Source organism: Tachypleus tridentatus, chromosome 2, assembly GCF_004210375.1.
Source record: "Tachypleus tridentatus isolate NWPU-2018 chromosome 2, ASM421037v1, whole genome shotgun sequence".
NCBI lineage: Eukaryota > Metazoa > Arthropoda > Merostomata > Xiphosura > Limulidae > Tachypleus > Tachypleus tridentatus.
In genome coordinates this window covers 124,019,584-124,042,804 of record NC_134826.1, presented here as the reverse complement: position 1 = coordinate 124,042,804, position 23,221 = coordinate 124,019,584, and the positions used below count along the sequence as shown (strand labels likewise).

At 31.5% G+C, this 23,221-nt stretch overlaps 1 protein-coding gene across 12 annotated transcripts in view; it reads right to left on the bottom strand.

Annotated features, from left to right (window-relative positions):
- The window catches only part of LOC143245011 (golgin subfamily A member 1-like), a 93,204-nt gene extending 70,269 nt beyond the window's left edge, over nt 1–22,935 (bottom strand). For 6 of the 12 annotated variants that reach the window (XR_013025427.1, XR_013025426.1, XM_076490744.1 and 3 more), the window contains exons 1-7: nt 21,798–22,046; nt 21,049–21,179; nt 16,781–17,120; nt 14,378–14,541; nt 10,590–10,677; nt 6,984–7,114; nt 273–401 (exon numbers count right to left, since the gene is read on the bottom strand). Coding sequence is in view for 10 of the 12 variants with exons in the window: in XM_076490744.1 (XP_076346859.1) it covers nt 273–401; nt 6,984–7,114; nt 10,590–10,677; nt 14,378–14,541; nt 16,781–16,973 (705 nt within the window). In the remaining 2 variants the exon portion in view is untranslated. Of the gene's footprint in view, nt 1–272; nt 402–6,983; nt 7,115–10,589; nt 10,678–14,377; nt 14,542–16,780; nt 17,121–21,048; nt 21,180–21,797; nt 22,057–22,775 lie in introns of those variants that run through there. The other 6 variants (XM_076490743.1, XM_076490741.1, XM_076490742.1 and 3 more) reach the window with 6 other exon arrangements.
- Between the last annotated feature and the right edge of the window lie 286 nt (nt 22,936–23,221).

Below are 23,221 nucleotides of genomic sequence, written 5' to 3'. Positions count from 1 at the left end.
GTCAACAACCAGCAGAGAAGAGGTCAGCTGCACCTGGAGGTGATGTAACACTTCTATTGGTGAAGAGTTGTCACAATGTTCATTTGCATGCAATAATGCAACAATATTACATAGAAATCAGTGAGATTATGCGAGAGTCTCAAGAAAAGTGACAAATAAAGTTTCACACACACAAAACAACTCTGAATGTGGAAAACTACATGTAAGAAGAGGTTATGTTTCGTATCAGAAATAAATTTTATCCATTTAGATAAAATACAAAATGACATTACCAGATGTTTAATTTTGGCCATTTCTTGGTTTTGAAAGTTCTGCAGTTCTTCCTTGTCTTCTTGTTTTTCTATAAACTTCTGCAATTTTACTTGACTTTCTCGTAATTTATCTTCTAGCCTTAACCTCTCCTAAAATGAATAAATTGATCAAATATATTAAAAATGTTTTACCATTAATTCAGTCTAAAATTTAGAAAAATTTATTCATAATATTTTGCACTGTGTTTTTTATGAATTTAATACACATATATGAATTTAGTTTCTCCAAATTATTGATGTTTTATATCAAATAGACTAACTTATAACATTTCAGCATACTTCATGTTTATAAAACATTTTTGATGTTAATTTGTTTATATTACAGGTAATATAGGCTTATGTAAGAAAGAAATTAAGTAGACTTCAGAATACTCATTACCTTATATCAGATAGTTGGATTTAGCAAATGTAATCAGACAGTTTATTTTCAAATTACTTTGGATCTTTCAAAAAATTGTTCATTCAACATAAACATGCAAAAAATCACAAGTAAAATGACATAAACTAAACTTTGTAGAATTACACTTGTTTAAAATATACTGTGACAAAACCGGTGTCATAAGTTGATTGAGAAATCAAGTTACCTTTAACAAGTTACTAATAATTTTTGCTTTCTGTCTATGTTAAACTCAATTCACAAACAAATTAGTTTTAAAATTTCACATAAGTATACCTAAATTTAAGGCTACAGCCATCCCATCATTAGTATATTGTGGTTTAAATCTTGAAGCTGCAACCTTGAATTCTAATCATTACATCATGCCTCAGTTAGTTATACAAAATATCAATTGTATTGAACAGCTTCATAAATTAAAAATAAAATAATAAAACCCTAAGTAATATTAATTTATTTCACTTGGGACTCTTTATAAAAAAAAATATGCAAGTGTAGCAAATTACCACAAGATTTATATTACTTTTTTACAGTTTAAATATGTTGACTTTATCTTTTACATAGCCTTTTACAAGTATACTTTTTCAGTTTCATGCCAGTTGAGATGAAACTTATCCAATACTTTTTAATTGAATGAAAATAAAATTTTACTTGTACACAAAACACTGCAAGTGGTTTAGCCATAAGCATAATAAAATTTAACTTAATTTTACTAATGAGTTAATAACAATAAAAAATTCTTCAAAATTGACAGTTTAACAATGTCAAAAAACTTGTAGAAATAATCATACTATTATAAATAGACAATCTTACAGTGTTGAAAATCTATATTTTATCAAAACTTGTAACTGCCTGAACATTTCATTTTAATATTACAAATAAATATAACAAATACAAGCTTCAAATTAATTGTATAGTTGATAGTTTAATGCATATTATACAATTTAAGAGATGAGAAAGCAGTAAAGGCATTACTGTAGGTTTTCAATAAAATTCTGGGGAGAAAAGTTAGTACAAGATGATAAACTCACAGTTAGATACATTAGATGTAATTGGGTTTAGCAACAATGCAAGGGTGGAGGTATCAGTTTATTTTACCATTAACTCTTTACATATCGTGGGGGGGGTTGATTGCTTGATGCAAGCATCATAGGTGTGAAGCCATGCTAGGGGACCCTGGCTTGCTCCCCTCGGGGAAATTTTTTAATAAAAACATAAAAGAAAAGCCTGAATTATGCATTCTGAGGTGTTTGTTTACTTTTTTAATTATAAATAAATATATAGGCCTATATATATATATAATATATAACTTAAAAGTTATCAGGCCCAGCAAAGTAAGCCTACAGTCTTGTCATCAACATATAAAATATACAGTCACTCAGTAGAGTGCAAAATATATCTATAGTGTCTATAATCTGTATTCAAATATCATGGACAGTGTATGTTCAGATTCACAGGATTTCAAGAATTAACTTCACAAATAAACAGTGGGTGGCATCATGGCAGACTGGCAACACCATGGTACTGTGAATGTGACGTTAACAAAAAGAAGTTGCGATAAGCAATCATTCACTATGTCAAGCCTGAAAAAGCAAAAGACACTGCATGGGTTCTTTAAACCCATTCATGAGGCTGAACCTGATCATTCTGCTGCAGCCAATCAGGTTGAATCAGAATTGTCAACTGAATTGTCAGAGTCATCACCGTGGCCTTTTACCAGTGCTGCCACTACCATCTCAGGTCCAGTCTGGGACATTGGAAATTACATTTCTGATGATGTCAGCATTGGTAAACAGGTAAGTTGACTCCTCATTATATTAATTTTGTATTAAAAATCATGCAAACACTCTGATAAGTTTCAGACTGAATATTCATTGCTGCTAATGATTGTAGGCCTACAGCCACAGGATGTTAGGCCTGCTCTGTGAAGTACAGCTCTAAGCTTTTCTCTTAAAGGTTATTGTACTCTCATAACAAACTTTCCTATGTGCAAAATAACTTAATTAGAACTATGTCTTTCTGTCTCCTTTAGATAAATGCCTCCTTGAGAATGCCTGGAAGCCAGGGAGTGATTATGTTTTCCCCCAGTGTGGTCTAAGAAAGCTGCATTTTCAGCATTCTTGGCTTTCACAGTGGAGATGGCTACTCTACAGTCAACATGCAAAGGGTGCTTACTGCAAGTACTGCTGTCCTTTTGCTCCTGATGGTGCTGGTGTTGGAAACCAGAAATTGGGACAACTAGTGAAATTTCCATACACAAACTGGAAGAAGGCTGTTGAAGACTTCAAGGTACATGAACTGAAACAGTACCACCAAGACAGCAAAGAAAAAGCTAACAATTTTCTACAGGTTGTAAACACAAGTTCATCTGTGCACTTGCAGCTTGATGCAACTTATAAGCAAGAAATTGAATAGAACCAGCAATATTTAATGCCTATTATTGACACTGTGTTGCTGTGTGGGAAAAAGGGTTTAGCTTTGAGGGGAAAATATGATTCTGGTCCAATGTTTGTTGGTGAAACTGATGAGGAGCCCATCAATAATGATGGGAATTTACGAGCAATTTTGCGCTACAGGGCAAAGGGTGATGTCAAGCTTTCAGCAAGCCTTAAGAGTACAAAGACGAATGCTACGTATCTGAGTCCTCAAATTCAAAATGAAATTATCAATGCCTGTAATACTCATGTTCTTGATGCTTTGGTCAACAGGGTTAATGCTGCAAAGTGTTTCTCAATATTAGCTGAAGAAACAACAGATATTTCAGGCATTGAACAGTTTTCGCTGTGTGCCAATGACAACTCTGTTGCAATGAAAGAAGATGTTTCGCAATTTATACCTGTTTATAATGTGACAGGCAGAAACTTGGCTGATGTTATCATAACCAATCTGACAAAATATAGTATTGATATGGCTTACCTGTGAGGACAAGGGTACAATGGTGCTGCCTCTATGAGTGGGAAATTCAATGGTGTCCAGAGACTCATAACTGATAAATTCCCACTTGCATCCTATGTATGCTGCAGTGTCCATTCCTTCCTAAACTTGGCAATTTCTGATACTTGTAAAGAAATTCCTGTGCGAAATTGCATGGGAGTAATTTCTAGCATTGAAAACTTTCTCAATACATCCAAACAAAAGCATGTTTTGGCTCTATCGGTGGAGAATAAAGCATTTGAATCGAAAGAAAAAAATTTGAAAGGTCTCTGCCCCACCCGGTGGGTTGAGAGGCATGACTCAGTCATTGTCTTTCTAGAATTAATCCATGCAGTTGAAGATGCCCTTGAGACCTTATCAGGTTAGCAAGACAGAGATTCTGTCATGCAAGCCAATCAACTGTTGTGTTCTATAACACAGCCAGAATTCATCATCACTCTACTTACCATTGCTAAATTGTTTTCCTTTAGTTTACCTCTGTGAAACTCATTGCAGCAACAGAACATTGATTTAGGTGCTGCGATGCATCATGCAGAAATAGTGGAAGATTTAATCTGTTCACTCAGAAATAATACTGTGAATGAATTTAACAACATTTTCTGTGAGGCTCAATCTCTGTGTAGTGAGCTTCAAATTGACATCATAATGCCAAGGCAGGCTAAAAGACAGATGTACCATGCTAACCCACAAACCACTAGCCCTAAGGAGTACTTTTGTTTTGTTGCATTTGTACCATTTGTTGTTCACTTTCTTGAACAAATATGTGACCGTCTGTCCAGTCACAAAACTCTCCTTACAAACTTCATGTGTCCACTACCATCAGGATCTACCACAGAATGGTCAGAACCTACAGCAAAACAATGTGACCAAATTAAAGAGTTGGTAAATATATACAAGGCTGACATTGACAGCACTTCACTAGCTGCAGTAGTTGAACTTAGGGTTTGGTACAAATCACTTGCAAACAACAGACCAAAAATGTCATGGATGCAAACGCAATGTGCAATTCAGAAATGTTCCCAGTCATTTCTAGACTGTTGAAAGTATTTGTCACGCTGCCTGTGTCAACATGCTCAGTGGAGCGTTCGTTGTCAACTCTCAGAAGATTCAAAACATATTTGAGAAATACCACCACTGAAAATCGGTTGAATGGCCTGGCCTCATTATACATTCACCGTGATATAAAAGTTGAACCAAACTGTGTTGTAGATGTCCTGGCAAGAACGAACAGGCATTTGAGCCTTTCATAGATATTCAATTGTATTTCTCTAGTTCTGACAAAACTTGCTGTATTAAAAGAGTCTCCAATCAGAAATTTGCATTTGACCATTTGTTGTGTATGAAATTATCTGCCATGCAATCACGGATCTTTATGAAACTTCACAGGTGGCAACTGAACTTGTCTAAAATGTTTGGGTCCATGGAGGGTTAATCCCTAAACCCCCCTTGGCTACGCCTCTGTCTCTGTGAGGCAATGGGATAAATCAAGATCTCTATTGCAAATCTGCATGCACACATGATAAAAATTTTGTGAGATTGGGGGTTACACATCACATAATAAAAATGTTTTTCGGGTATCATATAAGCAAAAGTTCTATTATAGTATGATTTCACAATACATGATACCGAAAACTTCTAGTACAAAAGACACTTCAAATCGAATGTTCAGTCAGAAATTTGCATTTGACCATTTGTTGTGTGTGAAATTATCTGCCATGCAATCACAGATCTTTATAAAACTTCACAGGTGGCAACTAAACTTGTCTAAAAAGTTTGGGTCCATGGGGTTAACCCCCCTGGCTATGCCCCTGCTTTGACAAAATTTGTCAAACTTACAAAAAATATAAGTATTTTTCTTCAGATTTTTAAATGAATATTTTTCCAACAATTTGTCTATGAAATTAAAGTATTGACTTTTCTAAGTGCAAAGTGTTTATATTAATTTTAAAAATACTTCTCTTCATCTACAAATTTTCAGGTTTCATTTGTAACTTCTAAAACATCCTTAATAATTATTTTTTTAAATATGTTATGTTATTTTCTCTACCATAATTATAAATACATTCAGTTGATTGGACCAATCTTTTAACCACTAAGAAAAAAGTAAAATAAGAAATATATTCAAATTACCCTTACTTCTTTCTAGAATAACTACAAAGTATAACATGAATCCACAATTGTTTATCCTAAACAGTACAAGTCTCATAACAGTTCACATCTTTTTGTGCTTACTTTTACTGCTTTATACCTTTTGTACCTGCATAACTAATAAGTCTGAGAAGGTTAACTAAGATCATTTGAAAATGTCAAGAACTTGAATGTAAAACAGTTGTAAGGGTGGAGGATAATATACCACACCCAATTTTGTTTGATGATGAACAAGAAGTGGTCAGGTTGTAAAATATGACACTAGCAGAAGTAACACACAGCCAAAATAGCCAATAACAAATGAGATTAAATTCTGAAACAGAGGTAAGAGTGAGTGAAGAAATAAATCATGAAATAACTACTAAAAAGAATGAAGAGATGACTTTTTAATTGCTATTAGGATAGAGATAAGAATTGAGAATGAATAATCAAATGGCAATTAGAAAATGAGAGTTGGAATAAATGCTGCAATGAAACCATGCTAGAAGAATTGAAAGTAAACTAAATGTGGGCCAAATTATTATTATTATTAACAGGAAGTAGCATTGAGTTAAAATTTAATGGAAATGATGTCACTTAGAGTAAGAATCAGAGTTCTCCCAAAGCAATGCAGACAGATAATGTTAGAGTATAGTATATAATTGACTAAAATGAAAAAATAGCAACACTAAAAATTATTACTAGTCAAGTATGTTTAGATATATATAAGCTTGTGTATGAAGCTGTTTAGCACCTGAATTATCTCATAAGCTGGGCATGAAACTACAAAAGCCCAATAGTAAACTTACAAATTATTAGTAAACCTTTTAACTCAGTTATTGCTGATATTATTTAATTACTTTCAGCACAATCAAAACAAAGGAATTGATATATTCTGATATATCTATTCTGATAGTGGTGTACTTTGTCACCTGATCTGTATGTAGTGGCATTGAACTCTACAGAAGCAATGAAACCATAATGTGAGAGAGGTGCTGCTAATAAGAAAATAAATACCTGTAATGGTTACACTATATTTACATTTGTGTGAGTCAGTTCCTGATAGTAATAAAGGCACAACATAAGTAAAGTTGATACACAAAAGAAGAGGACACAAAGTGAGAATATAACACTTCACATTTTAAACCATTTATTATGCCATAAACATACCTTGCAGAAACAAACTATTAACACTAAATGGTGCAACTTATTTTCACCTTTTCCAATGCTTGTACTTTAATAGACCAATCAGCATCTTTTTGGGAGATAGCTTGTTTCAGTTTTTCCATAGCCACTGTTTGGTTAGCTTTCAGTTCTTCTTTTTGCTGTTCCAGTTGTTCTTGCAGTTCTTGATAAGAAAATTAGCAAATAAATTCCTCTGTAACTATACCTAATGTAAATCTATCTACCTAACACAATTCTCAATTGTACCTGTGTATGTTTGTATACATTTTGGTTTTTAAAATGTTTTAAGTTCTCTTATGAATTTAGTAATGACAACTTTAATTTTACCTATAGGCTCTTGACCTCCATCCTCTCAACATAAAGGAATAAAAAGTTATAAGAAGTTGTAATGAGACCTCCAAAATTGGAGTTTTTTATTGTTTTTTTTAGAGCTTTCATGCTTAATGAAACCAATTTTCTTGAAGTTTGACCTTGGCAGTCAAAGAGAATTCTATGGTTTGTATCCAGAGATTTACATGAAAACAAGTCTACACAAAATAAGTATTTATGTTTATATTTTAAAAATTTTCATAATTGACTCCCCAAATGTGGGATAAGATTTTGGAAGTTCTCAGGACAGACTATATTAATTTATACAAAAATTAATAAGGATAAGTAAAATTGATCTATTTACTGTTTTAAGGGTCTACCAATGGCAGATTAAAAAAAAAAAGAGAGTTCAAAAATGATATGAGGATTAGCAACATAAGCATTATTTGATATAATTGCATCAAAATCTAAATGAGTTTAATTGAGAACCAATAAGTCAGATGAATCACTATTAACTATATAATAACAATTATACATAAATTCACTGAAAATGAAAATAACAAACTGTAAGACCAAAACATTATTTTAAAATCATTCTAGATATTCAATATATATCAGTTGCGATCATTGATCAAAAGTTACTGACAATTTAACTAAATTAGTAAAGTCTCCAATCAAAACCTATCACTATTCTACTAAAGAATACTATCTCAAGCTGCTATACTAATAATATATTAAAGAAAAAGCATTAGTATTTGACTTTTTTTTTTATCAAACACACACAGCAAAACCACCAGTATTTATTATCTTAATAAATAACAAAGAAAACAGTGAAAGAGAGAAGTACAAATAATTACTTAAGTATTTCTAATCTTATATGCATTTTTAATCCAATACACACACATTGTCAGTTTCTTCAAGATATCAAAGTATTATCCCAGTGTCTGGTTACAAAACAAAACTATCTGTACTGGAAACAACCATGATAAAGCTGAATTTTCACTTGCAAAAATAATTTGTTTATACCAGAATAAATCAACAAATAATTGTAAACATCTACAAAAAGGAAGCACACAGAATCAGATTTAACCATTCTGAACTCAGTAACAAGATGTAATTTATTATTCATACTTGTAAGTTTTTGTTTATGGCAAAACAACTAAGGCTGTCTACTGCTATCTTAAATTTTGAATTGTCAAGGAGCAACATACCTCCAACTCTTGGGCTATTCTTTACTAATGAATATTTGGATTGGCAAATATATTATAATGCCTCTACAATTGAAAGGAAGAGCATGTTAAACAATGGCTTTTCATTCCATAACTTGCAGATTGTGAATTAAGAGCCCAGGCCATTTATACAAGAGCTACAAATGCTCATTAATCCCACTTAAGAATGTACATACAATTATCTTTGGAAGTCTTTCTAGTACTACTAAATGCAACATGTGCTCAGCAATTTGTATGTTAAGTAACTGTTCTCAAACTGAGTTGCAACCTCTCATGGTCATGAAGGATCTCAAGTGGGGTCAGTCAAAAATGGTAAGATCAAAGTTTTTTCATATTTCTTTAACATGAGGGTAAACTATCTGCAAAACAACAACAACAAAACAAAAAAAACACGATTTATTCTTAAAATTATGAGAGTTATTCAGATCGATGAAAAACGTTTCCAATCCTAAAACATTTGAGAACTCCTGTCATAAAGAATATAAAAACTAGCTAATTAATCTATTTAAAAGTTTTATTCAAGTGAATGGTCTTCTTTTTCAGGATGACAGCTCTCAAGAAAATATATAAAACATCATCAAAAGAAATAAGTACTTAAAATAACTATTCAAAAATATTTCTAGAAATTTTTTATACCCCAAAGAGACTCTAATTTTTCTACTAATCTAACAATTTTCTTTCATTCATTGTTTTTTCTGCTTAACCTGAATTTCATTTTCAGGTTGGGTTTGTTGAAATGTTAACAATTCGATTAGATTTAGAAAATTTTAATTAAAATCTTTTTGAGAGCATCAATAATTAACTGTAAAGTTTATTTGATCATCACTGAATAACATTTACTACAAAAATGTATTAAAAAATTAAATCACAGATACAAATGTTGATTTCTTTTTTATTATGTATCACATCAATTACAAACATTTGTCAATATATAATTTGACTTAAAATGCAGTGATGATATTTTTACTTCAAGTTGTTAATATTATGCCTGGCTACTTCTAGTTAACCAGACTATTAAAACAAACTTTTTATGTCTTGTCAAAGTAATAAGCATCCTCAATTTTTTTTTAACTTGGCTAATTCTAGTTTTTTTTACAACAATAGAAATTATCAGACACTGTAATAGATAAGCCCATTTTATAGAATATGATGTGTGACCTTCTTATCTAATCATTGAAATTTTCTTGAAGTACTCAGGTTTCCTTCATTCACAAAATAAGCTCAAGCTAATATCCATGTTACTGAGTAAAATGGTCGTGAATGAAATGAATTATTAACCAACATAATATAAAAATGTTAATGTTAACCACCCTTCTAATTTTTTGCTCAAAAAGTTCATTTAAATGTTAGCAATAACAGCTGCCCAAGAACTTTTCAACTCAGAATTATAAAAATACTGAACTATCTTCAACACTCCAGTTTAGAAAAAAAATCTACATTATCATGTTGAAAATACATTTTCTTTGGCTTTATTAAAACATGAGGAATAAATAAATTGTTTTGAAATCATTCAGATGGAACCAAAATATTAAAGGTTCAAAAATATTTATATGGAGTTTTTTGAAAAGGAATAAGCTATGTAAATCAAGAATCAGATGTCCCTATTGTTCTATTGCAGGGTTGCCATGCATTTAGTCAGTGACAAAAGAACATCCACCTTCATGGTCATTTTAAAATTGATATTAAACAATAAATAAACTTGAGAACAGGAAATGGCATCCCACTAGTCTCTTGTTATATACCATGAACAACCAACACTGAATATAATATGGCAACTACATCCCAAAATCAACATCAGTACTTTATTTAGTCCACAAATAAGCTACTAATTCTAGAATATTTCTGAAAAAATAATTAAGAGATTTTATAAATATAACAAAACAATTCATAATATTTTGTATTTATGAAGACAATGACACAGAAACCTAATATACACTGCCTGTCTTGTTTAAGACAATTCAGTTGCAGCAAAGCATGAAAATATTGAATGATTTTATTCTATATTAATGACTATGTTACTGATGAAGCAAAGAATTAAAAATGATTCTCACACTAACATTTAGACATCAGACAAATTAAGTCCAAAAAATATCTACACACCTTTAACTTTACTTTCTAGTAATTTAACTGGTTCAGTTTTTTTCCTGATAGCTCCCAAATTCTTCTCAGGAGTCAACATGTCATCTTCCTAAAAAATAAAATAACAAAAAAAGAGATACAGTTACAATGATCACCATATTATTTAAGTGTTGACAACATCTTGGATCAGTTTGGTGAAAGAGAAAATAATACTGAGTGGTACTGAGGAATTACAAAAATGTTATCTAAAATGCACAAATTATAGGCTAATTGAAATTTATAATATTTAGCCTATTGTAAAGCAAAACCACAGTTCCAAAATACAGTGGAGCTCCATTAAGCCACGGACCAGTAAACTGCAAAATCGCTTAAGCTGCTGTAGCAAGTCTTGTGATCGATGTGAGCGAGGATTATTGCGGCTCACCGCTAATTTAAGAACGTTTAAAAACGAGGCTTACGAATTTAATCCTGGCTTTATAACTTCAAGGGGATATTTAAAAAGGATTTGCTTTAATTTGGGAAATAAATAAAATATATTACAATAGAAATCAACCGTTAATCTATCTTATCCGCTCTCTATGTCAGCTTTATAAAGGCCGCCATTGTTATCGAATCACACCTCTCCATACATTAAAGTTAATTCAAGTTAAATCCGTGAAAAAAGTGATAAATAATTAAAGTATTACTTTTAATTCGATAATCTGATATAATGATCACGCAATGGCCCAGATGAGGCTCCTCGGCGAAGCTGTTGGCAACTTCGGCTTTTCAGTCACAAAGGTTTAAGCCGCGGACCACTTAAGTCGTGGTTAAGCAGGTTGACCGCCCAAATACCTCAGCTTAACGGCACTCCACTGTAATGTTAAACACTTTCCTCCTCAGTCATTTTTTAAACAAATCAATTATCAGATGATCCACCAGATGATTAAAAAAAAGAATGATCATTCACCTTATGCTCATAAACAAGTATTTGGAAAGTTGGAATAACAGTTTTGATATTGATGTTCCACGTTAAAAATAAAAGTCACTTTTCTGACATGGCTGTTCAAAGTTGCTTTAGTAAGTGAAACCATTTCAGTAAAAAGTGATGTGTATGACAATGATTGACAAGAAGAATGTCCAGTGTACTTTTAGGCCACTTTCCTTTCTTCAAAGAATATAATGACTACTTTAACACAAAAGAACAAGTCATTATTTTTTGGTTGAAATCAAGATTATATTTGCCAATAGACAACAGCACAAACTGTTGTAGGATATATTAAATAAGCTGTGATATTAATTCTGCTCAATATAGAGATCAGTATATCTATCAATATTCATCCCTGCCACATCATACCTACATCAGTATCTATACCTGATTACAAGAGGTTGGTTCTTTGAAATTTTTTTTTGGCACAAAGCAACTAGGATATCTGCAATGGTTACAAAAGAATGTCTTGTTTGTAAAAAGAGCACTCACTTACATGTCACTGATTCGTTGGGCATGTTCTTTGCACCGTTGTATGCAAGAGAAATGTACCTCATCAGGCATATAGCAAACTAATTAACTTTATGTAAGAAGTCCTTACCTTAAGTATCTGTTCACTCACACCATATCAAGTTCTGACTATGAACATCCAATTCAGTTTCAGAGAAGGCATGTTAAAATTACTACTAGTCAGAATTGACAGATAGAAATGTCTTGTGTTGTGGATGAAGGTACACCTTTATCAGGTATTTGAGCAATTGCCCCATTCATATGGAAACAAATTCACAAACTAAGTCACTGGCAGCTAATTTGGAAAAGACGTATGATTGGTCAGATTCCATTCCTTCAATGTCTATTTCCCAGAATTATATATATTTTGTTTTAGCACTTTAAACAATGTTATTTACTTCAATGTACCAAATGTGAGATATTACTGTGTTTAGTATGGACTGAATTACTAATAATTTACATTTCAGGATGCCTAACTTGTATAGCAATGAAACAAAAAGAGGGAGGGAGGGGTAGCTTACATAATTTTCTAACAGTTGTTTTGTGAAATTAGAGATATAATGTTATAAATTCCAAATATCATTTAAGTATATTGTATAACTTAGTTGGTTTGTTTATTTTGGTGATTTTTACAAAAAGCTACTTCAGAGCTAAGTGCACAACTGTTCCTAATTTAAAAGTGACTGACTTGAGAGAAGGCAAGTAGTTAACACCACTCACTGCCAATAAATAGTGTGATTTACTATTACTTGCAATACAATACCCTCACAAGTGGAAGACCAAACATGCTAATGATAGGATTTGAACCTGTAACCTCTAGATTGTATTCCAAATGTCCTAGCGACCAGACTTTACCAGGCACTTTTAATAATTTTTTCATTATTAAATACAAAGTTATACAATGATCCATCTATACTCTGCCCACATGAACCCTAGAATTACAAGCTCTCAAACTTACTGCTGAACCATTGGGAGGCTTAGTTAGAAAAAACATGGTATGGGTGTCAATAATTATTTTTGAAGGAATGTTCTACAATTAAAAAGCTTGTCACATGTGAATGTTTGACTTACAGGTACTTCATCTATTTCTGTAATGTACATCTGGATTAGAGAATTTGCATAAATGAATGACAGTAAAAATTTCATATTAGAAAAAAAATTATTAAACCTAAACTACAAACTAAAATACATATTTATATACAGGGAAATTTAGAACTCCTTGACAGTAAAAAAAAAAAAAAAATCAGAAATGTAGAGATAAAGTAAAATAATCTGTTAATAGTCTGGAAGGAGGTTTGGAGATCTACTTTGTAACACTGTGAAGCCATTCAAGGTCATGCCCTTAGGAAGTTTTACCAATATGTATCATGTATCCCCGAAAAAAAAAAAAAAAGCAAATGCGTGGACAGCACAGCAACAAACAAAACAAGTAAAATTTCTCCACAACAACAATCACTCTAGACACAAAAAATTGAATGAGGTAAACATTTTTTACAGTATTACAAAATGGTGACAACTTTATCAACAGCTAGAAAATGTGATGAAAAAATACTAATAAAATTCTAAGATCTATATGTGTTTAAGCAGAATTTTGGTTTAGGAAAAAAAAGAGATTATTATTATACAAAAAATTCTGATGAGATTTTATTTAGAATAGTTAATGAAGTTTTATTCTCTCTATTATAGGAAGAATGCTGCAAATTGAAGACAGCGTTGAAGAAAGCAGAGTGCCAGAATGAGAAAAACTAGTTTTAAAAAATAATTAACAGTGATATGTTCAAAACCCATATAACACTTCTCTAAACCCTAAAAGAGCTAGAGATAACTTGATTCAAGTTTAAAATTAGAAAAACAGCTTACGAGGTATCTGTTTGAATGACAGAATGATACAATTAGAAATAAGAACTTGAATATCAGGGGCAACAAGTTTTAGCTTTGAAAGCTGAAATTACTTCTCTGTTAAGAGTCATTATTTTAAGAGCTGGCTTACTACCTAATTATGATGTATGTGAGTTAGTTTGTTTGTTGTTGTTTTTAAGTACTTAAATGAATACATATACTAAGATGTGGAAAGTTATACTGAAATCATATGATTACTTTAGTGGTTTTTATGGTTAAAGAGATGTCACTATTCTGTTAAATTGCCTTCTATCATGTTTTTCTTAGGTTCTTAAGCAGTTTTATAAGTAAATAATTCCTCAGCCACAAAAGGATATGACTTAAATTAAAATAGCATACCAATATTTTGCTCTATTTTATACACAAAATAAATGCAAGCCAAGTTGCTATGGCATCTCTCTTAAGCACTATTAATACACATCATATACATTACTGTGCAAGCTGTTCCTTGACTTGATGTTGACCCTGTGGGAGAGGCCAGCTCTGAGGTAGATATTCTTGAACTTTTATGGTTCTTTGATAGTACATTCACTGAAGAGGCAAACTGATTGTATGTTATAGGAAGTGAGGCATCATTTGATAAACTGCTTTCTGAAGCTGAAAGAAATAGTTTAAAAGTTAGTAAATAGCAAAATTTGTAAACTGAAATAGAAAATTTCAACAGATTAGACAATTTTCAAAAACTGTTAACAGTGTTAGAAGTATGAAATAAATACTAAATCAGAGCTTGAGATAATTGTTAGGATAAATAATGGAGTGAAAATGCACTTTATTGTTCTGAAGCAATAATACGAATTTAAATTGATTCTCAAAGTTAAAATAAAGTGTAGGTTGAACCATTACAAATTTAGTAAATCCATACTACTCTGGAACTATTTCATAACCATAAAATACTACAATGTGAAAGTATTAAGTGCAATTTCACAAAATATAGTGAACTTTTAGCAGACATTGCAAATCTATTGTACATAAAAAAATCAATTTTTTTAATAAAATATTTTAACTATAGGCTTTATGTGAATTGAATTATGAAACTTTTTTTTAAGTCAAAAGTGATTTTGATGGCAAAAATACTCATTTTCATCTTACAATTTTAATATTTCATTTGCATACTCGAAATGAATATTTTATCTTTTCAAGTTATCTCTTATTTTCTCTACCATGAAGTTACAATGAAAGTTCAGAAATATGAAAAAAAGAGCTGTTTGTGATGCATGAATTCTCTCAAGATTTTCAATTTACTTGTCTTCACACTTACAACTGTTAACCTTTTCACATCTGTATTCTTTAAATTTTATGGTTTCATTGCTTTACTTTTTATCTACTGGAGCAGTAATCCTAGCATCAAGAGCTCATCAGCTGTTTTCCACAGAGTGTAATTGCAGTAAATTTTAATGAATCTTACATATTTTGGTTCCTCAAAATTAATTCATGTAGCTTTTAGGAGAAAGGGTCATTGGAAATTGGGGACAAAGCCAAAATGTACCCAGTTTTATTAACTACAAGAATGGAGGAAGAGGCCTGGGTGTTTTCACTGGAGCTAAATGTGATTGGATGGTAAAGAAAGGGGAGGAAAGAGACTGTCCAGATCTTTGTCCTTTTGTTCATATGCTTCAGAGGCAATAATCTCAAAGCAACTCAGGAGTCTGCATGAAGGTAGCCAACTCCTGGTGTCAAGGCCATAACATCCTCTGCCGACAATTACTGACTTGAAATATGGCTAGTTGTAGCAGGAATAATAGTGGTAGTAGTTGTAACATGAAACTCAGAATTCATTTCAACTATGAGTGTCAAAATTCATATTTCAGAGTTAAATTATTATCAAAGAACAAACATAACACAAAAAAAGTACTAAATTATGCATCTATATGAAAAATGTCTTAAGGTTAAAGTAAGAGTCATTATTTCTTGTTTTTATATATTGTATATTTTTTAACAAAAGTAATAACTAATATGTAAAACTTAGAAACTCAATAGATTAGATAAAAGAGCTTAAATGTACAAAAAAATTAAAAGTTCTTAGAATCTCTCATTTAGGCATAGACTAGAACTGCCACCTTACCCAAGTGTTTTATTGCTTTATTATGCTATTTAAACATAATTTAAAAAATAAATAAATAAATTGATGTAGCTAGGATAAATAATTAGAATTGCTTGTTATAATCTGCAGTCAATCTGGAGGGGGGGTATTTTTTATTTTATTTCATATTTTTCAACTTTTGACAGTACAATGATGATTTTACCACAGTGAATGTCAGAGTAGAGAAAACAAAAAGATCAAACTTTACCAACAATAAATGTTTTCTTGGTTTTGCAAATAAGACATGAAAACTGTAAGATGAAGATTAGTAATTTTACAGCATACTTGTAATGCTTAGAAAAGCTTGCAAAATTTCATGAAGACACTTAGTACATTCAGAGTATGATATGTAGTTACAAGATAGTTACAAAATAAGATAAACTGATTGAGTTTACTTCCATTTGGCTAATTTCATGATGATAACAAACAAACCTAAACTGGTGTTTCTAAGTTACAACTATCCAAGTTATGGAAATATCATAATTTCTCAACATCATTTTCGATTAACTCAAGATTGTTAATCAGTTAGCATGTTGACTAACCAAAACAATTAAAAGAAAAAAAATAGAGCAAAATTTTTTCCAATGTAATTATTTCTCTTAAGTAAATAAAACAGATTACAATACTCAACTTATTTATCAGAGTAGGACAACATTACCAAATTTCTGGGTGAAGCTTCAGTTTATAAGATAGTCAAGTTAAACAGTACTAAAATTTGGAAGTCTGAAAATATTTTTGTCAAAAAAACAGACAAACCTGACTCCTTGGAACTATGGGAAGGTATAGTATTGGATATGACTGAGTTTTTGCCAACTACTGACATATTATTTGCTGAACCAGATAGGGAACTGCTAAGAGCTGCAACATTACTGGCAGATCCTGTAGCTGTCAACACTTTTGGTAATTCACCAGAATCCTCTTCCACTTTTTTCTTCAACTTAGTGAACATGATTGCAGTCTCACAATTCTGAGAAGCTAATGATTCCACAAACACTTTACTTGCTATTAATATTAAGTTATTTTATTAAAAATGCTCTCACCCACAGCAAAACATTCCAATTTAAAACAAGGTGCACATCTTGTAATGAAGTATATTCTGTAATAGATTAGAAAATAAATAATAGAAAATGTATCACAGTGAACATACTTAATTTTTAGAAAAAATTATAAAAATGCTAAGGTGTTCATTACAATTTTTATTGTAAAATTCATAACCATTGCATCTCACCTTTACAAATTAAAAATGGCATGTAGAAATTCAATGACCAAGTTAAAAATAAGTTATGACTAATAGATACTTAGCTCACAAAAGCTATCTTTATTAATACTGCCCTCTATTAATGCAAATTTTTTATTTGCCGTTAGCCTTGTAACCAGGCCCATAGGAAAGATTTACCTGCTGGGGGGTCATTACCCTACCCCTCTGAAAAAATAGCATCTTATATTTTTTTTAAGAATCAAAAATAAATTTAATATAGAATTACACTGGCCATTGCATCATTTCACTTTATTCACTGTTCAACTGTTTACTAACATGCATGCACTCAAGCTCTGGTGGTAAGAAAATTAGTGAAAAAAAAACAAAAATCAAATTTTAATCTTGATATTCTTACGGTGATTTTTCTGTCTATCCAATTCATACTTCTTCCCTATTTCTTGCATATTTTCTTTCCTTTTTTTCCCCCCTTTCGTTTTTTACTTCAATTTTCCTCTGAGAGAGTATGGTTTTCTCCGAAGTGGGAGGGTCAAAGACCTCCTGATTTCCCATGCCCAATTTCTTTCTGTATATCTATATGCAAATGATCATGAGCAACTCTCCACAAGGAGGAGTGAGACACTACCTCTATCATAATAGTGCTCTCTCTAACAATGCATCTGTTAACCACTTCACAATTAGCTATCAAGTCAACTAATAAACCAGAAGTGAGAAGAATGGATAAGAAATGTGAGAAAGGTATTTTTGTAAAATAAATTTTCAGTTTAAGAAAATGTTAATTTCCAACATATCTCCTTTCATGAAAAGCTAGAATCTTACATTAAAATGGTGAGAAGATGATCCTTCTTGAGAAATCATCCAATGAAAAACAATGTGATGTGGAAAAGGAATTAGACACATTACACCAGTGGAAGATTGCACAACTTCTAAGCTCTGATTAAGGTGTCACTAAAATGATAGGATGGAATCAAGGACAGACTACATAATGGTTTCAAACACAACCAGTAATGGATTCTTCTGGAAATCTATAGTCAGATGATAGTAAGAAGAGCTCTGAAATAATTCATCCCCAGTCTAAAACCTAGTAGAATTGAAAATATTCATTCATAGGTGGAACAGGGAAGCCATCCTTAGATGTCAGAATTCATGCATTTCATCCAGCCTCACCTAACATCAGATCCACTGGAACTGACATCCAGTAGACTTGATGAAGATGGGCCTCAAATTTGGGTTACATCTCCAGTCCAAAACCTGGCAGCAATGGGAATTTATTTTCCAGTCTGTAGTAGAAGAAAGGTACCAGCCAAACACATGAAGATTTATGCAGCAGGATCTTCTCCAACCAGCATCTCACTCAACTGAGAATCAAGACCTATAGGACGGTAGAAAGGAGAAATATCTCAGCCAGAGGGGTAAACTATAATATATAGCTATATGGTGAAGTGTTACAACTAACAGCCAGTGGCATCTTGAACTGTGTTTCATTCAGGAGAATTGGCTCACAAAGCCTGCCACCCCTGCAGCTTGGAACTGGCAAGTGGAAAAAACTCCCATATTCCATTAGAAAAAAAGGGTGACAAAATGTACTGGAGAGTCTGGAAGACTGTAGCTCCAAAAATAGTGCAATAGGTGTTCATGATATCCTATCTTGAAAAGCTGAGCTACGACCTGGATGGAGATGATCAATCAAACCTGGTTGCATCATAGATCGGCAATAATCCCTGTCCGCATTACCCATGAGTAATGGTCTACAACAAACATATTTATGAAACAAAAGGCTACAAGATATATCTAAAATGGGTCCCATAGATAACCCTATATCCATGATGTGTGTAATATGATCCTGTGATGTGTGATATTGTTTGAAGTATCATATATAATACTGATGCATAGGTGACAACTAGACAAAGTCAAACAACCACAAACAAACATCTGAAATTGTATATTAGGTCTACAGTAGGAATCACCTCAACAATGCACATAATGAAGATGAGAGTGAAAGAATCCTAAAAAAAATAGAATAATGGCCTAGAAATTTCTATTCAGGCACACCTAGGTGCTGATGTGACACGTTACTCGACAAATTAAAGAAATTGTCAAAATGGTGCAATTCCCAACAGAATATAGCCATCATGCCTGTGGCTGACACCAAAGTTATTGCCTCCTTAGCAATGAGTAAAAACAAATACGTATATACAGTAAGGATGCCAATCGAAAAGAAGTGATTAACAAGTGCATTACCAGAGAGAGAGTGCTAGTTACAATAAGAATAATGTTGCACTTTTATTGGTAAAGAATTGATACATGATAATTCTTATGTAGACATACAGAAAAAATTGAAAATAGAAGGCTAGTGACAAGCAAAAATTTATACTGCTAGAAGGCAGTACTAATAAAGATAGCTTTTTTGTGTGATGAGATAAAATAATGTATCAGAATAAAAACTTAAGTTTCTGTAACTATTGTTTTATGATATCAACAAACAGCAATCATAATTAGATCTTTAACATTTGGACACCTTGAAATCTTACAAACATTTCAAATTTATCATTGTTAATTTTAATTACTGTTCCACAATATATAGCATGCTCTCTTATAGTATAAACAGATTGCATGCAGAATATGTCTTACTAGTTAAAAAAGAAGCAAACCTTAATTGCATTTTACATCACCATTGATTAATAAGACATAATATTAAGTTATACATTATGTCCTCTTCTGGTACAATCATTTCTAGTTTCACACTGCGTTTCTTTCTAATATTATAAAATTAACTTGCCAGTGTCATCATGTTACTTTAAACATTTACAAAAAAACAAAAAAGGCAAAAACTGTGAAACAACAAATTTAAAGTATTATTATTACACCATGTTCTTCTGAAATCCAAATGTTACAGCTAACATTTTGTAAGCAATTAATTAGTAACAGTAACTGATCAATTTATATGCACTGACTTATCAAATTTTTGTAATATTAACAACTCATGCTAAAAGCATAAGATGCTTGATAAACATTTTACAATGTACAGAAAAGTATGTTTCTTGATTATAATCCACCACCCTTTCTTTTCTTTAAAAAAGCTATAAATTTCTTGGTATACTTCTACTGACACTAAGTTAGAAGGTCAAGGCACCAAATATTAAGTATGCATTATAAGTATTTACTAGGAAATAAAATAGCTGCTATTTAACTAGTGGTATCCAATATATATATATATATTAATTTAAAAAAAAAACTAAACAAGTAAGTACAAAGTATTTCCCATTAATACAAATGTGATATACTTGTTTTTGATCTCATGACTTTCATGTTTTGAACTTTGTATCCAATGTCAACATAAATGATCAATGCAGATGACCATAATTAATGTATTGCAAGTATAAAGTATGATTTTTAATAAACATTGGTCCTAATAAATGGAGATCAGTCAAATTAGATTTCAGTTGCAACTGGAGACTTCAGAACCTTGCTCTTAAAAAGTTACTCTTTCTGTCATGCATAGAATAATATTCATATGGACATACCAACAACATGGTCAGGTTTTCTAATAATATTAATGTTTTGGGTGGATTAACTGTGAGGGGGCATGTTATTGCTTTACAAAGGGATTTGTATTTGGGCACATAAATGGTAGGGGACAATTATACTACTTCAAGGTAGCAAGGTAATGCATGTGGGATACCTTAAACAATAATAACCACTCACTAGAGTTGTGAAAAAATAATCTTGGTGTTGTAATCAATCAATCTCTTAAGCTTTTCAGGCTGTATGTAATAGTTAGTAGGAAGACAAATAGGATTATACTTACATGTTGTACCTACAGTTGTACCAAATATAAAACATGGGAAGTTATCATTTCCCTGTACAGATTTCTTTATTTAAAGTATACTTTTCTGTTTTGAGCTCCTTATTTCCAGTTTCAGGACATTGAGTTTTTGGCTAAGGATGAAAGTGAAAAAGAGGGCTATTAGGATGATTGCTGGGATGTACAGGATATCATGTGAAATCAGAATGATATTCTTAAAAGTATTTTCTCTTTTAGAAGAAAATGGTTAGAGGGAATCTGAGTGTACTGTTCAAAATTACAAACAGAATATATGGTATTAATTTATCTTTTCTTTTTATGTTTAACGATAACAGTGCTAGAACTAGAAGACTGAAAAGACAAGTAATTTTTAAACTAGGATATGTTATTTTTAACAACAGGGTAGTCATGTGTGTGTTTTCTTATTGCAAAGCCATATCGAGCCATCTGCTGAGCCCACCGAGGGGAATCGAACCCCTGATTATAGCGTTGTAAATCCGTAGACTTACCGCTGTACTAACGGGGGGCACAGGGTAGTCAACCTTCAAAATAAATGTCTTTAACTTTTTATATTAATATAATAGTTTTATTGTATTTATACAAACTCTACAGTGTAGGCATACCTAAAAAACGCTTGACTAAAGTATAAAACAAAAATAGTTATTTCACTTATAGTAATAACTTAATTTTGAAAATACTAAAATATTTAAAGTCGATTTATTTCGTACCTTAGAGGTAAGACTAAAACTTACCGTAATTTGTGTAATATTAACATTTTAATTTAACTTTTAAGTCACAAATCGCATGCGGCATCGCACTTCATTAAATATTTTACAATGTATTGGAAAAAAAAATGGTCTTAATCAGCCTACCACGCTTTCTTTAAGTTCTAAACTTCCTCAATATACCTAAACTGAAAATATTAAATTTAATATTAATTATTATAGTACAATTTGACTATTTGAAACCTAAGCCTTAAAACAGATGACATCACAGTAAAAGCATCAGAGTCGTCTACGAAATGTATCAACTGCATACATAATTTTATTATTTATTTTCTTGTTTTTAATTGTTTCCATTTTGTTATTTGGTTTAGTTTTCATTTTTAATAGTCTGCAAAAATAATAGTAATCATGCATATTATATATCTATGATATTTGCCACAATTCTTATATATTCGTGTTTATTAAAGATAGTTACCCATTGTTTATATTTGCGTTTATACTCGATATTTCTCCAATGTAATTTTGTTGCTTCCACAAATTGTGCTAAAAGATCTAAGATTTTGCATGGAAATGCCGGATTTCATAACAGCATTTAATTTACTGTCGTCAGTCAGTAAGGCATTTTAGCGAAAGAGTAGTGAATTATGTTTAACAAATATTTTCCGGTACGTTATAAAACATTTTCATGAAGTACGATACTGCTTGTAATTAGAGTTCTGTTCAAATGTTCTTCAACCTAAAATTCGAAAGTAATTATTATTAACTCAAACCATTAGACAGTAGTTCAATAATAATCTTACATTAAATGCCATTTATGGAAAAGTTGCCCATTTTGTTCAAACAATACCCACTACACATTAATTATTGTATAAAAAAAAAGACAACAAAACGCAATAATGTTTAAATGTGTGTGTTTCCTTAGAGCAAAGCCACATCAGGCTATCTGCTGAGTCCACCGAGGGGAATCGAACACCTGATTTTAGCGTTGTAAATCCTTATACTTACCGCTATACCATCGGAGAACTTGGTTAAATGTTGTGGATGTATATTGGAGCAAGTAACTAGTTATGATCAAACAAAGGTACATATTTATTTTTAACCGAAGCGTTACTGTTATTTGAAAGGGCGAGCATGGTGAAGAGGAAAGAGATTTGAATCCGCGACCTCCAGCTTGCGAGTCGAGCACTTTAACCAACTGGCATGCTGTAAATATATACGGTTCTACGAGTATTGCATATAACATGAAATAACGTGTACATAAACAACATGAATTTTTAAAAATTAAAATATATGGTTATTGTTCTATATAATGTATTTTAAACTATATATGATTGTTTTAGTTCAGTCACTTAAATTACTTTTTAAATGAAATAATTTTCAATCAAATAAAAATCAGCATCTATGGTGATGTCACCAGAAAAATTTGCATATCACAAATATAGGAAGTACGA